The sequence below is a fragment of the Hyaena hyaena genome, unplaced genomic scaffold, assembly GCF_003009895.1.
Source record: "Hyaena hyaena isolate Hyena2069 unplaced genomic scaffold, ASM300989v1 scaffold_699, whole genome shotgun sequence".
NCBI lineage: Eukaryota > Metazoa > Chordata > Mammalia > Carnivora > Hyaenidae > Hyaena > Hyaena hyaena.
In genome coordinates, this window is record NW_024081332.1 from 577,471 (window position 1) to 592,633 (window position 15,163).

The following is a 15,163-nucleotide window of genomic DNA, read 5'->3' on the forward strand; positions in this document are numbered from 1 at the left end:
TATTTATTTTTAAGTAGGCTCCACACCCAGTGTGGAGCCCAATGCAGGGCTTGAACTCACAACTCTGGGATCAAGACCTGAGCTAAGAGACAGACACTTAATGGAGTGAGCCACATTACGCACCCCCAAAATATATTTATTAAACAAATGAATTAATGTAGGGGTCAGCAGGGGCGCCTCGCTGGCTCCGTTGGTAGAGCATGTGACTCTTCCTTTGAGGGCTGCAAGTTCGAGCCCCACACGTTGGGTATAGAGATTGCTTAAAAATAAAATCTTAAGGGGCGCCTGGGTGGCTTAGTCGGTTAAGCGTCCGACTTTCGCTTAGGTCATGATCTCGCGGTTAGTGGGTTCGAGCCCCGCGTAGGGCTCTGTGCTGACTGCCAGCTCAGAACCTGGAGCCTGTTTCAGTCTGTGACACCCTCTCTCTCTGACCCTCCCCTGCTCACGCTGTCTCTCTCTCTCTCTCTCCTAGAAATAAATAAAAATATTAAAAAAATAAATAAAATAAAATAAAATAAAATAAAATCTTAAAAGTATATAAATAAATTGGGGCACCTGGGTAGCTCAGTCGGTTAAGGACCCCAGGTAAATCAATCATGCTAACACCTCACTCACTCCCACTGCAGACACACAGGAGTCTTCTGCTCCAGAAACCCAGGTCTCAGTGTCATCCCACACCCTTCTCCCGAGCACATCTCCTGCTTGCTTAGCTTGTAGTTTGCCCTCTGCCATTCTCTCACTTGGTAGACAGCCCTATCTCCAACTCGTTATAAAATATAGTACTACAGCATAGGGAATACAGTCATTAATATTGTAAAACTTCTGTATGGTGACAGATGGTAACCAGACTTGTGATCACCTCATAACGTATACAAATACCCAATCACTATGTTGCACACCTGAAACTAATATAATATTCTATGTCAATTATACTTCAATTTAAAAAAAAAACAACCCACAGTATCTTTTCAAGTCTTCAGTCTAAATGTCAGTCTTTTGGAAATGTCTTCTCTGACAACCAAAAAGCACTCTATTCCATTTGCTAACTCCATGGAACTTGTAATAACTGATTTGACACTTACTGCCTCAGTCATACTATAGCTAGTTTATCTAATAGACCTAGAACTTCCAAGATCCCCCTCCAAGAGGAAAAACTGTTTTCTATTTGTCTCCATACCGATCACAATACCTTATACATAAGGGGCTCCAAGTTTTGGATTAGACAGCGTTGGCAGTGGTTTTCAAATAGCAATTCACAAACAATGAGTACAATAGGAAATCAGTCTAGGAGGTCACAACCAGCATTTTTATTTTAAGTGGGCTTCATGCCCAGCGTGGAGCCCAACACAGGGCTTGAACTCACAACCCTGAGATCAAGAGTCGGAGGCTTAACTGACTGAGCCACCAAGGCACCCCTAGTATTTTTGTTTTTAATGAAATAATAGAAAATACCTCTTTCATAGTAAAGGTAAGTACTGTTTTGTATAACTTATTTCTTTTTTTTTAATTTTTTTTTAATGATTTATTTATTTCTGAGAGAGAGAGAGGCAGCATGAGCAGGGAAGGGTCAGAGAGAGAGGGAGATACAGCATCTGAAGCAGGCTCCAGGCTCTGAGCTGTCAGCACAGAGCCTGACGCGGGGCTCGAACCCACAAACCGTGAGATCATGACCTGAGCTCAAGTTGGACGCTTAACCAACTGAGCCACCCAGGCACCCCACTTATTTCTTTACATATGTATGTAACTATTGGAGAATATCAAAAACATTTCTTACTATGAGTTATATTTTTCAAAGTTTGAAAGTTGCTAACATAGACGACCCAATTTCTAGGCTCAAGGGTTTTACATTCAAACTAGGGAAATATCTGCTCTCTACCAAACCCCACAACGTACAAGAAACATTAGCTAAATGAATACATAGATACATGAGTGCTGAGGACCAGAAAGCTTAGGAGTAATGAGTGTAGGGGAAAGTTTATAGAAAAACATTTCTTAGAGATGTTGAAATGTGTTACACCACCAGGTATTTAGTTTCCAGCCTTTGCCATTTGTTTAGCCAGAAAGACCCCTCTCTAGAAGGGCTTCGAAAATGTGTTTCTCAATGCACTCACAGTTAAACAGTCCTCACCTCAGCCCACAATACAAGGGTCTGAAGGATCTGGCCCTGGCAGGGCAACTTTCCTACCCCTTTCCCTCTAATCATGGTCTTCCAGCCACAGTGGTCTTGATGCTGTTCCCAGAACATTCCAAGTTTCAGCACATCTGCACTTGCTATACCTTCAGCCATATCCTTCTTTCTTTAAATATCCTTCACTTACTTTTTTCTTTTAATGTCCCATCTTCAAAAAGGCCCTCACTGACCACAGTATCTAAAGCAGCTCCCCCCCCCCATTACCTTAACCCACTGAATGGTTTTTTGTAACACGTGTCAACTCCTAACACTTTATTACATATCACATATTTATTCTTTTATGGGCTACCCCATGGAACCACAAGCTTTTTCTGTAAACAGCTAAATAGTAAATATTTTCAGCTTTTTCTGTCACAATTACTCAACTCAACCATTACAATATAAAAAGAGCTTAGACATATGTAAATGAGCAGATGCAGCCATATTCCAATAAAACTTTATTTACAAAAACAAGCAGCTAATTAAATTCTATTCCTGAAACCAATACTACACTATATGTTACCTAACTTGAACTTAAATATAAATAAAATAAAATAATTAAATATCACAGGGGCAACTGGCTGGCTCACTTGGTAGAACACGTGACCCCTGATCCTGGGGTTGTGAGTTCGAGCTCCACGTTGGGTATAGAGATTACTTACACATAAATAAAATTTTAAACAAACAAGTAAACAAACCAAAACAAGCAACCAGCCAGGTTTGGCTCACAGACCTGATATATTTCTTCTAATAGAATGTGAGTGAAACAGGGACAGGAATCTTCTGTTTTGTTCACTATGGTATCCTTGAAGTCCCAAGTACACATTCAATTAAAATGTTGAGTAAATTAATAGTACTGGTCTAGAGTGGGGAGCCACACTTCTCTCCCACCTCGTCAGGTGACAGTAACACAGTGTTCAAGAAGAATGAAGCCAAGGTCAGCAACTGTACTTCCATTTGATTAGTACCATACCATAAAAAAAATGGTGCGACAACCATTGTGTGCCTGTCACCAGTGATAACCATCTCACACATAAATGCCTCTAGTCATAACTGGGTCCAGGTAGAAGCTTGTGAAAACACAAATTCCTGGGCTCCACCTCCAGAAGCTCTGATTCAGTAGGTGCAGGGCAGGGTCCAAGAATCTGCATTTCCAGCCAAGTTCCCAAGTGATGCTAAGAGTGCTGGTCCTAAATTACTCTTTGAAAATCACTGGGTGAGAGTACCCAAACCATATAGTACTACTATTTTTATACTATTAAAGAAAAAAAAAGACATAAATTCCCGATGTTCCAAAGATCTGGCTATAGTAGGACTGAAAAAGAACAGAACATAAAACCGACTGCTCTGTGGAACTGCCGCTTCAGTGAAATGAAGGCAAAAACACATAAGGTCTTTAATTTTTAACAGACTATCTCTGTAACACTATTTTTATTTGCAAATCTAGTTCTAACTGGCTAAAACAATACACCAAACAGGTAAAAAAGAGAAATCACCAGTGGCTGGCTAACCTTGATAGTGGGCTGGCTATCAGTTCCATAATCTGTTTTCTTTTTTTTTTTTTTAAATTTTTTTTTTAATGTTTTATTTATTTCTAGGAAAGAGAGAGAGACAGCGTGAGCAGGGGAGGGTCAGAGAGAGAGGGAGTCACAGACTGAAACAGGCTCCAGGCTCCGAGCTGGCAGTCAGCACAGAGCCCGACGCGGGGCTCGAACCCACGCCGCGAGATCATGACCTAAGCGAAAGTCGGACGCTTAACCGACTAAGCCACCCAGGCGCCCCCCATAATCTGTTTTCTTAAAATTACTTTTTAAAAACTTTTTTTTAAAAGTAATATAGGTTTAAAATGCCCAACGTGGGGCCTGAACTCATGACCCTGAGGTTAAGAGTTGCATGCTCTACTGAGCCAGCCAAATGCCCCAATTTTCTTAAAATTACTTTAAATAAGAGTCATAACCATCTGCTTTTCTATTGTTAGATGCCAAAGGCCTTTTCCAGATGGATACTAGAGATCCAATCTCATTACAATGACATACACCTACAATAAATTACCAAGCCTGGATGAAGGTCACTTTCTTCAAATGATGAAAAGTCTATCCTCATCAGATAGTATCCAAAATATCTTCTGAACCCACCACAATACAACTTGCAATGGACTAGTAACAATTTTTACAAATTTTACATTTGTCATCACAGAGGACTTAAAATAATCTCCCAAACTCACATTAAAATCACCCTGAGGACATTTACTTACTTTTCCTATCTGAAGGGCCCACAGAGGGATTATAATTTATATACATTTATAGCTGCTTATAAAGTAGTTTTCTACTATAATGATTAAATGTTGCTAATGTAGGTTAAAAATTTTTTAACTGAAAAAGGTAAAATCTGGGTTCTTAGGAAATTAAAGAGGCAAAAATCCAGAATGTTAATAAACTCACCATTAAGTAGATGACAATACTACATCAAAGTATACCTACAAAAAGAGACTATACATGATCAAAAAATGTATTGGCAGACTCCCAATGCCATGTCTGAAGATAATTCTCAACTAAGATAAAGTATTTTTGATCAAAATTTAGCATCTGAACTAAAGTGTGCTAAGGGTAAAATGTAGATTTTTACAATTTTGTAAGAAAAAAGAATATAATAATTTTTATGTTGATTAATGTTAACTTGGAAATACTGGATTACAGTATTAAATGATTTAAATTTAATTTCACCACCTCAGTTTTGCTACTGTGGCTACCAGAGAATTTAAAATTACATGTGGCTAGGGGCACCTGCGTGGCTCAGCTGGGTAATCATCCGACTCTTTTTTTTTTTTTTTTTTTTTTTTTTTTTTTTTTTTTTTTTTTTTAAATTAGTTTTCACATAAAATCATCCGACTCTTGATTTTGGCTCAGGGTATGATCTCACCAGTCATGAGAGAGAACGAGCCATGGAGCCCACTTAGGATTCTCTCTTNGAGGGTCAGAGAGAGAGGGAGTCACAGACTGAAACAGGCTCCAGGCTCCGAGCTGGCAGTCAGCACAGAGCCCGACGCGGGGCTCGAACCCACGCCGCGAGATCATGACCTAAGCGAAAGTCGGACGCTTAACCGACTAAGCCACCCAGGCGCCCCCCATAATCTGTTTTCTTAAAATTACTTTTTAAAAACTTTTTTTTAAAAGTAATATAGGTTTAAAATGCCCAACGTGGGGCCTGAACTCATGACCCTGAGGTTAAGAGTTGCATGCTCTACTGAGCCAGCCAAATGCCCCAATTTTCTTAAAATTACTTTAAATAAGAGTCATAACCATCTGCTTTTCTATTGTTAGATGCCAAAGGCCTTTTCCAGATGGATACTAGAGATCCAATCTCATTACAATGACATACACCTACAATAAATTACCAAGCCTGGATGAAGGTCACTTTCTTCAAATGATGAAAAGTCTATCCTCATCAGATAGTATCCAAAATATCTTCTGAACCCACCACAATACAACTTGCAATGGACTAGTAACAATTTTTACAAATTTTACATTTGTCATCACAGAGGACTTAAAATAATCTCCCAAACTCACATTAAAATCACCCTGAGGACATTTACTTACTTTTCCTATCTGAAGGGCCCACAGAGGGATTATAATTTATATACATTTATAGCTGCTTATAAAGTAGTTTTCTACTATAATGATTAAATGTTGCTAATGTAGGTTAAAAATTTTTTAACTGAAAAAGGTAAAATCTGGGTTCTTAGGAAATTAAAGAGGCAAAAATCCAGAATGTTAATAAACTCACCATTAAGTAGATGACAATACTACATCAAAGTATACCTACAAAAAGAGACTATACATGATCAAAAAATGTATTGGCAGACTCCCAATGCCATGTCTGAAGATAATTCTCAACTAAGATAAAGTATTTTTGATCAAAATTTAGCATCTGAACTAAAGTGTGCTAAGGGTAAAATGTAGATTTTTACAATTTTGTAAGAAAAAAGAATATAATAATTTTTATGTTGATTAATGTTAACTTGGAAATACTGGATTACAGTATTAAATGATTTAAATTTAATTTCACCACCTCAGTTTTGCTACTGTGGCTACCAGAGAATTTAAAATTACATGTGGCTAGGGGCACCTGCGTGGCTCAGCTGGGTAATCATCCGACTCTTTTTTTTTTTTTTTTTTTTTTTTAAATTAGTTTTCACATAAAATCATCCGACTCTTGATTTTGGCTCAGGGTATGATCTCACCAGTCATGAGAGAGAACGAGCCATGGAGCCCACTTAGGATTCTCTCTTCTCTCTGTCTCTCTCTCCCCCTCTGCCACCCCCCCCCAACTTGCCCTCGGTGGCTCTCTCAAAAAAGAAAAAAAAAATATATATATATATATATATTACATGTGGCTTAAAAAATAAAAATACAAAATAAAATTACATGTGGCTTGCACTTATAAAAAGCTTATAGAAAACAATATGGAGCAATGAAAGAACATGAAGCTATGTGGCAGGTCTGACAGAGAATGTCAGGAACACCATGGGTCAAGTGCTTGCCCACTGTCACTTCAGGTGCTAATCACCATTTTTCCTATGGAAGGGAAGATCAGTCCTTCATCTGTGACCACTATGTATATCTGTATCTATAGCTACACACACAAACTGCATACTTTACATTAATTTCAAATTGCAATTAACTGTATCAGAATCCCTAGCAGTGTTAATCAGGGTGAATGGAAGATCTCAGATTACGAAAACTAGAAAACTACATGGTTCCCAATACCCAAGCACCCCCAGCTCCCAGCATGTATTTACTTCATTCTTACAGAAGAGACACATCAGTAACAACTCCTTTAAATAATCTCTGCCTGTTTTACTGCAATGTCCTTAACTCCTAATTTAGAAAACTTCTCATTTCTTTGCACTGCCAAAGCTCTACAACCATAGAGGACACCAAAGGAGAATGATGGTTGAGGAAAACTAATGAAAAGAAGTACCATCTAGTTAACCGACAGTTGCTATATAACCATTAGGCCTTCACACACACAAAAACTATACTGAATACAAAAATTAAACATTTAATCCCTTGAGCTCTTTTCTAAGCATCAAAAAGATACTTACAAACCTATGAGGGATAATTTACTTGAACATACTTTATATGCAGATATGTGTTGAGACTTTCAGAGTCTAAGGACAATATTAAGGAAAAAAATGTACTGCTGGGCAGAACTAGAAGTAATTGAAAAATTTAAATGAAAATGGGCTTAAAAAAAGAGGGGCGCCCTGGTGGCTCAGTTGGTTGAGTGTCCAACTCTTGATTTTGGCTCAGGTCATGAACCCAGGGTTGTGGGACCGAACCCCACGTCAGACTCAGTGCTGGGTGTGGAACTTGCTTAGGATTCTCTCTCTCTCTCTCTCTCTCTCTCTCCCCCCCCCCCCCCCCCCCCCCCCCCCCCCCCCCAGCTCCCTCCTCGTCCCTCTCCTCTCCCCGACTCACATGCTCTCTCCCAAAAAAGGAGGGGTGGATGAATATTGTCAAAACATTAAAATACTTACATGATTTAACTACTCTGTCATAAGATATAAATTTTAAGGACTAATTCCAGCATATTGGAAAAGAACCACAGCCTGTGCAACAGGAAAGCACTGAATTCCCAAAAGTGTTTCAAACCCACTGAATATTATCACGCTGCAGCAAGAGTCAACAACTTGTGGCAAGCTCTGGAGATGACTTTGAGTAGTACTCAAGTAGGAAGTCTATCAATATCCACTGAATGAATGATTGAATGAATCAGAAAACTCACACATGGTGCAATATCCAGAACCCACAGCCAGTTAATCTGAAACCAGAGCCAGAAGTAAAACAAAAAAATAATACCCAAGTCTAATCCCAAGTCATTCCCCCAGGAGTCAGCTCCCCTTAAGTTTTTTTTCACTCTATGTAGTTTATTCATCCTCCCTTACTTTTATGAAAGTTCCACATTCTCTTTCCCACCATCTCCCTCCTTCTTAACCAGCTTCCCAGATAAAAAGACAGCAGTTTCTAGTCTTACCATTTTTCAGACAAGTAATAACATCTCTAAAAATCACCCACAAGTGTTCAAATGTCTGGCCTCCTAAAGGCCAGACATTGTGCTTGGTGGTAGGCTGCAAAGGAAGTAACACTATACCTGCCTTTCAGGTACCTTGTTGAGGAGGTAGACAAGCAATTACAGCGTAAAAAAATGCTTGGAAAATAAGGGAAGAGTGCCACTAGAGGGACCCTCCACTTTACTAGGTGGGAGGGAAGGGTGACAGAGACCCAAAAAGAAACAACTCAAAACCAAAAAATAAATCGTAACTGAATATGCCTGTGACTGTTCTAATAGCTCAAGTTAGCACTCTAAAGTGACTCTCCTAATGAAAACTCTCTTACTATATACATAAAAAAAAGTTGAAGTTCACGACACTGGCACTGAGTACCAGCAAGGGGGGGGGGGAACCCCACACAATTCAGTAGAATGCTAAACCTAATTAGTCATGATATCAAGAGGCTTCACCCATTTATTGTCTGTCCCGCCTAGCTGAAGGTGACTTGACTGACCCACTCTTGTGATTTCAGTTGTTGTTTTTTTTTTTTCTCACAGCAGTGATGGACTTGCTGGGATCCATTCATACTTCCTCCGATACTCCTTGAAGCCAATGGCAAAGTTGCTGGACTGCTGGTTGGCACTGTGGCCATGGAAGAAATAAATGACCACGTACACGAACTGCTTCCTTACTATTCAGAAAGACAACTAAAAACATAATTAACCAACACCATGGGAGGGTGGTGAGACAGGTAGTAGGGATGGGACCCTGGAAGGTGCCTAACAAGGAAATTCATCTCTTGCTAGCTTCACAATGAGTTTTCACCTCCTGGTACTCAGCATGGAAGTCTTCTGTCTCTAACTCCCTCTGGCTACAGATCATTTCCAAGCTTCATGTCCACCTTGCCTAACTTTCCTCTGACAACACTGTCCTGTCATCCTGTCCTTACCACCCCAAGAACACCCCTCTCTTTTCATGATGACTCATTCCTTCCTATGGAATCTAGGTAGTATGGAAGTTCCCTTAGGGAACTGTCTTATCCCTATCTCCAACATGAATCAGGACATGGCTAACACAAAAGTTACCACATTTTAATTTTTTTATTTTTTTAAGTTTATTTATTTATTTTGACGAGGGAGGAGCACAGAAAGTAGTAGAGAGAGAATCCCAAGCAGGCTCTGCACTGTCAGTGCAGAGGCTGATGCAGGGCTCAAACCCACAAACCACGTGAGATCCTGACTCGAGCCAAAACCAAGAGTCGGATGCTTAACCGACTGAGCCACCTAGGCACCCCAAAGTTACTAATTTTTAAAAAACTCTGATGTGTGTACTCTTAAGGGCGCTTTCCTCAATTTTAATAAATAACTTCAGCAATTGAAAAAACTATACCTTATCATTTAAAAAAACTGAAAAACATCATGGCTCCTAGTATAACACTAAAATTAATATGGAATTAATCTTTTACACAGCTTTTAATTATGGGGGGCGGCACCTGGGTGGTTCAGTCGGTTAACTGTCTCATTTCAGCTCAGATCATGATCTCAGTTTGTCAGTTCAAGCCCCACATCAGGCTCTCTGCTGTCAGCATAGAGCCTGCTTTGAATCCTGTCTCCCTCTCTCCTGTCCCTCCCAATCTCTTGCTCTGTATCTCCCTCTCAAAATTAAACAAACATTAAAAGAAAGGAAAAAAAAGTTACTTACTTAAACACACACACACACACACACACACACACACACACACACACAAACACAAAGATTTTAATCATAGAGGCGCCTGGGCAGCTCAGTTGGTTGAGCATCTGACTCTTGATTTTGGCTCAGGTCATGAGCCCAGGATCATGGGATTGAGCCCAGGATCAGGCTCCACCCTAAGAGTGGAGCCTACTTAAGATTCTCTCCCTCTAGCCCTCTCCCCCACTTGCACTCTCTCTAAAACAAAATACAAAACAAACAAACAAAAAACCAGGGGGACCTGGGTGGCTCAGTCAGCAGAAAGTGGCCAACTCTTGATTTCAGCTCAGGTCAAGATTTCATGGTCTGTGCAATGGAGCCCTGAGTTGGACTCTGCGCTCACAGCAGAGGAATTTGCCTGGAACTCTCTATCCCTCTCTTTCTGCCCCTTCCACATGCTCTCCCTCTTTCTTACGCACAAAAATAAACAAACATTTTAAGTAAACAAATAAAAATAAAATATTTTAATTATAATCAGCATTTTACTTTTAACTTTCATGAATGTAAAATGTAGGAAATGTTTCCTTTGAGTTCATATTCATTGAAAATAGCTCTCCAGCAATATTTATAACGTAATTAAAAAACACACTATTTCTAGGATAACTCAACAACACTTTAACGTTCACTAAACACAGCTTTTGGAGTCTCCAGCTCAAAACAAAAACAACAACAAAAACAAACCTCAGCAAATGTATATGGTAGATGTTCTAAAGCTGATGTTTTTAAAATTATGAGTCATAAGTGCATGGATTTCTTTATTTTTAAGATATTGCAAGCCTAATCAAAGGGATTTGTTTGATCATTTCACATCAGAAATTTCTTAAATTTCTAGTATAAAAAAGTTTTCAATCTTCAAACAAGATTGCTGCTAATACACATCAAAATTCTAAGATTGAAAGAAGTTTCTTCCAAATTAAATTTCTAATTTAAAACAAGAAAGTTGTATTTTATGATACTTAAACACAAATGCCAAAAAAATGGGGAAAATGAGCTTCAAAATCAACTTTTTATGAAATCATGAAGTCAAAGACCCCGGGAACAAAATAAATACATTTTTATCTATCCTGTATTGAAAATCAGGGTAAATGTAATTCATGATCTATTTTACTGAAAAAGCCTTAATTTAGAATGTGATAATCTTTTAACAGATCAGAATTAAAGTAAAATAAATGGCCTGACATGTTGGCAAAATCTTCATCGGGAGTCAATTTACTTTACTTACAAGGAAGGCAAAAGTTACCACCTTAAAACCACAAGCCAATTAACAATCCTGGCTTTTGCAGTCCCCAGATCCTGAAATCAAAATTCTTGCACTTCACTCTGGGATCATCCGCATGTGTGCTTTTAGGGTCAGATAATATATTTAGAGACGAGAAAATGTAAATCTACTAACAAGAGTGGTACAATTTCAAAAAAATGGTACAACTTCCAAAAGCTAGATTAATGGCCTATATACTTTTGTACTTTAGTTTGAAAATAAACAGTATCAGATGCTTCTGAGAGTAACACAACAATAAGATCACCTACTTGTTCACTTACTTGCTATCATTTTTACATATGAATATCTTCTAAAAGCTAGGGGAAAAATAAATCTGGTAAAGGACTCTTTGAAATCTCATTTTTTTCCAAAATCAAGAGTAGCCCACAAAAGTTAGGAAGGCACTCAAGAGAACCAATTAGATTCCCTTTCTGAAGTGGGGCAAAATTAGTTAGGAATGGGGCACCTGGGTGGCTCAGTCGGTTAAGCGTCCAACTTCAGCTCAGGTCATGATCTCACGGTTCGTGGGTTCGAGCCCTGCTGACAGCTCAGAGTCTGGAGCCTGATTCAGATTCTGTGTCTCCCTCTCTCTTTGACCCTCCCCTGCTCATGCTGTCTCTCTCTCTCAGAAATAAATAAAAAACACTAAAAAATTTATTTAAAAAATTAGTTAGGAAAAAAGTTGGCAATGATTTTTATCATCAATTTACCTCCTTTATGGTCTCCCATTGTTTATGGTCTCCCATTGTGCTGTAGAAGCTGTGTACATATGCATCTTCCCACCGGACTCAAGGTGAGCAGCCGTGTTTCATTCATTCATCCCCACATTCCTTGGTTCCTAGCAAAATGCCTTACACATAGTAGCAACTGAAAAAAGGTTGACTGATTTAAGGCAATAAGCTGGTCCTAATTCCAGGTAATCAATTAGGCTCAAACTCATGCAAGAACATTCATAGTTTCATTTTATCTAATAAGCACTGAGTAATTTGATGTTTTTAATTTGCCAAGCTATTAAATGCATTTTAAGCTCTGAATAACATACCTATATTTAAGAAAGTGTGTAGTGAAACATTAAAAAAAATACTCTTACAAAAATATTCTTAGAAAAGAGGGCTGATTTCACTATGTGTAACATGGAACTAGATGGTGTTGGTATGAGAACATAAAGTGACTGGGCACGGATGTAAAAAGTTTGTTAAGATGACAAGAACGTTACAAAGCTAATTAAAAAATGGAAAAGTGGAATTCTGGCTAGAAAAGTCATAATGGGCAAGCAGGAGGCTTAATGTAGAGTACTGGCGGCTCCACTCAGACTCAGTCTAGGAAGGTGGGGAGCCCTGTTTCTCACCCCTGATGAACAATTATTTCTCTACCAATCTCCATGGTGCTGCTGGAAACTGAGGTACAAACCACGGGCCAAACCAGTTATTCCCCATTACCATTACCCAAAGGAAACGATGGAATGAATACCAAGCAGAGTGGGCCCTTTATGAGTTCCATCAACTCTCTAAAGCTCTAGTTGAGAAAAGAAGTAGGCAAATTATACCCCACAGGCCAAAGTGGGCCAAATTTCAGCCACCTCCTGTGTTTGTACAACCTGCAAGCTAGGAATGGTTTCTACATTTTTAAGTGGTAAAACAAAGAATCACATTTTATGACACATGAAAATGATACAAAACTCAAATGTCAGCATCCAAAAATAAAGTTTTCATTGGAACACTGCTGTGCCTATTCATTTACATGTTGTCTATAGCTGCTTTTGCACTATTATGGCAGAGATGACAAAGACCTTATAGCACACACAGCCTACAATATTTACTAGCAGGCCTTTTACAGAAAAAGTATGTTGACCCCTGGCTAGAACATTTCTTTATGCTCCTGGTTGTATCTCCTTTCTCAGAGGTGGTCCACTGCTTCACAAGGTAGACTCAGCTTGACATATGTCCATCCTGGGGCTGAGTTGTCCAAAGTTACATCATTACATATAATATCATACAACTCATTAGGTGAGCACAAAGACAAAGTAACAAATTACATGCATTCTAAGGCACTGAAAAGGTAGCGCAATCCAAGTAGATTATTACAGGCAGCACATTTCAGATCTTTTACCAGACTACTACATCAAGTTCTAGGTCGCACTGTGAAAGGAAACAAGAACCACAGAGAATTTGGAGGTGGGAGAGATGATTAAAAAAGCTCAAAAATCATATAACCAAAGAAATGCTAAAAGAAATGAGATTTGTTTGCCCAAAAAAGAGAAAGGTGAGAAAAGAACTAGAATAGTGAGGGTGTCAAACTTTACATTTGTTGATTAATTTTTTACTGATGAAAATAATGGCAGCGTGAACTAATAATCTGCAAAACATATATCTGACGAATTAAATGTGATTCTTAATGAGACTCCCACTCCTGCCTTAAGCCGAAAACTGGCCCCTCAAAAGATAATCACTTGTCAAATATTGTAAGTTTTCAACTGATGAATTACAGCAATGTTTCTTTTGAGAAACATCTGGCATTATGTAAGTTACCAGAAAAAGTGTGCTATTCATGTGCTGAGGTTCAGTAATATTCAAGTAACTAAAAGGTAATGTAAGTTTCAAAACCATATGCCTTTCCACAGGACCAAATTGGGGGAAATGGGTTTAAACTACAGAATTTGTGTTACATTCAAGAATCCTCACACCGTGGGACTTTAATTACTCTAAAAGATTACTGAGGGTAAAGGAATCTTCCCAGGACACCATTCAATTAGAATGGAACTATCTGGATGTTTTCCTGAAGCAGAAGAATGGGTCTCAAATCCATTCTTCATTGCTGATTCTGTAGTTTTAACTCTCCCAGTTCTTATAAGAGAGTCTGCAGCCATGCTGCTTCATTTTGTCTTAAAGGTGGTCAGTGTACACAAAGCTACATCTAACATAAACTTTAACATCCCAAATTAAAATTTGGTTGTAGCTTTAGTAACAACTTCTTTTAAATTACAGAGATAGAGAATACATTCCCATTAAGTAGGAAAAATTGGGGAAATGGACACAGTTTCCAAATATTTATATGAGTCTAAGTCCTCTATTACCTCACACCGTCCAACACTTGTCCACAATAAGTGAAGAAAAGATGGTGTATTTCCTATCAGGTTTGAGCCTTTTAAAAACACAAAATCCTCCAACACAAAATGTTCTTTGAGTCAATCCCAACAGCCCAGTTAAGCAAATTCTGAAACTTGCTCTAAATATACTTTTAATCCATCTAAGTTTTTCGATCTCGAAATTCTAAGGCCTGCATTTTCTTAAGAATACCCTTCCAATGGAGTGAAGCACACACTAATCTGACTCACTAAACTTTCTCCACTCCTACATCACCTATACAGGATTTTAAAATCAAGAGTACATAATACTTGCAAACCACTTTCACAATCTTGCATTAACCTTACCGGGATAAACTTTTCGCCAAGTATGTTAACACTTTTTATTTATTTATTTAAAGACCTGTGGTAGCGAAACAAAGAAAACACAACCCCCTCCCCCTTCTCTAAACCATATGGCAGTAAATTGAAGTTAACTTATTTTTTTTTTTTTTTACCGGCTCAATGCCTATACATCGTTCCTAAACGTGTTTCTCTTTGTGCCCTGGGACTAGGTAGAGCTGTCTGCTTATTTGCAACTGTACCCCAATCATGCTTTTAGACCGAGAAACAAGTCCCAAACGCCCCCTGACCATTAACAGACCGGACCACGGTCATTTACCAGAACCTGGTTAGGTAGGTAGTGCACGCCAGGGGAGGGGCCCGCGGCCCGCCGGGAGCAAGTCCCGCTCTGACCGGGTGATCGAGCAGGGAGTTTACTCGCCGCGGCCGGGCCGGATCCGCCCCGGGAACTTGGTTACCCGAGCCCAGGGACGCGCCGAGGCCTAGCCGCGAGGCCGGGGCGGGCTCCGGGTGGCGGGGGCTTCCCGT

The 15,163-nt window shown here is 39.2% G+C and overlaps 1 protein-coding gene across 2 annotated transcripts in view; it reads right to left on the reverse strand.

The window, feature by feature from the left end:
* Positions 1-15,163, reverse strand: part of KCMF1 (potassium channel modulatory factor 1) — an 80,201-nt gene that overhangs the window by 64,096 nt on the left and 942 nt on the right. Inside the window, exon 2 of one of the 2 annotated variants that reach the window (XM_039217608.1) lies at positions 11,922-12,078. The exons of the other annotated variant lie outside the window; for it this stretch is intronic. Coding sequence (XP_039073539.1) covers positions 11,922-11,940 — 19 coding nt within the window. The 5' untranslated portion in view covers positions 11,941-12,078. The remainder of the gene's footprint in view (positions 1-11,921; positions 12,079-15,163) is intronic. 2 annotated transcript variants of the gene reach the window in all.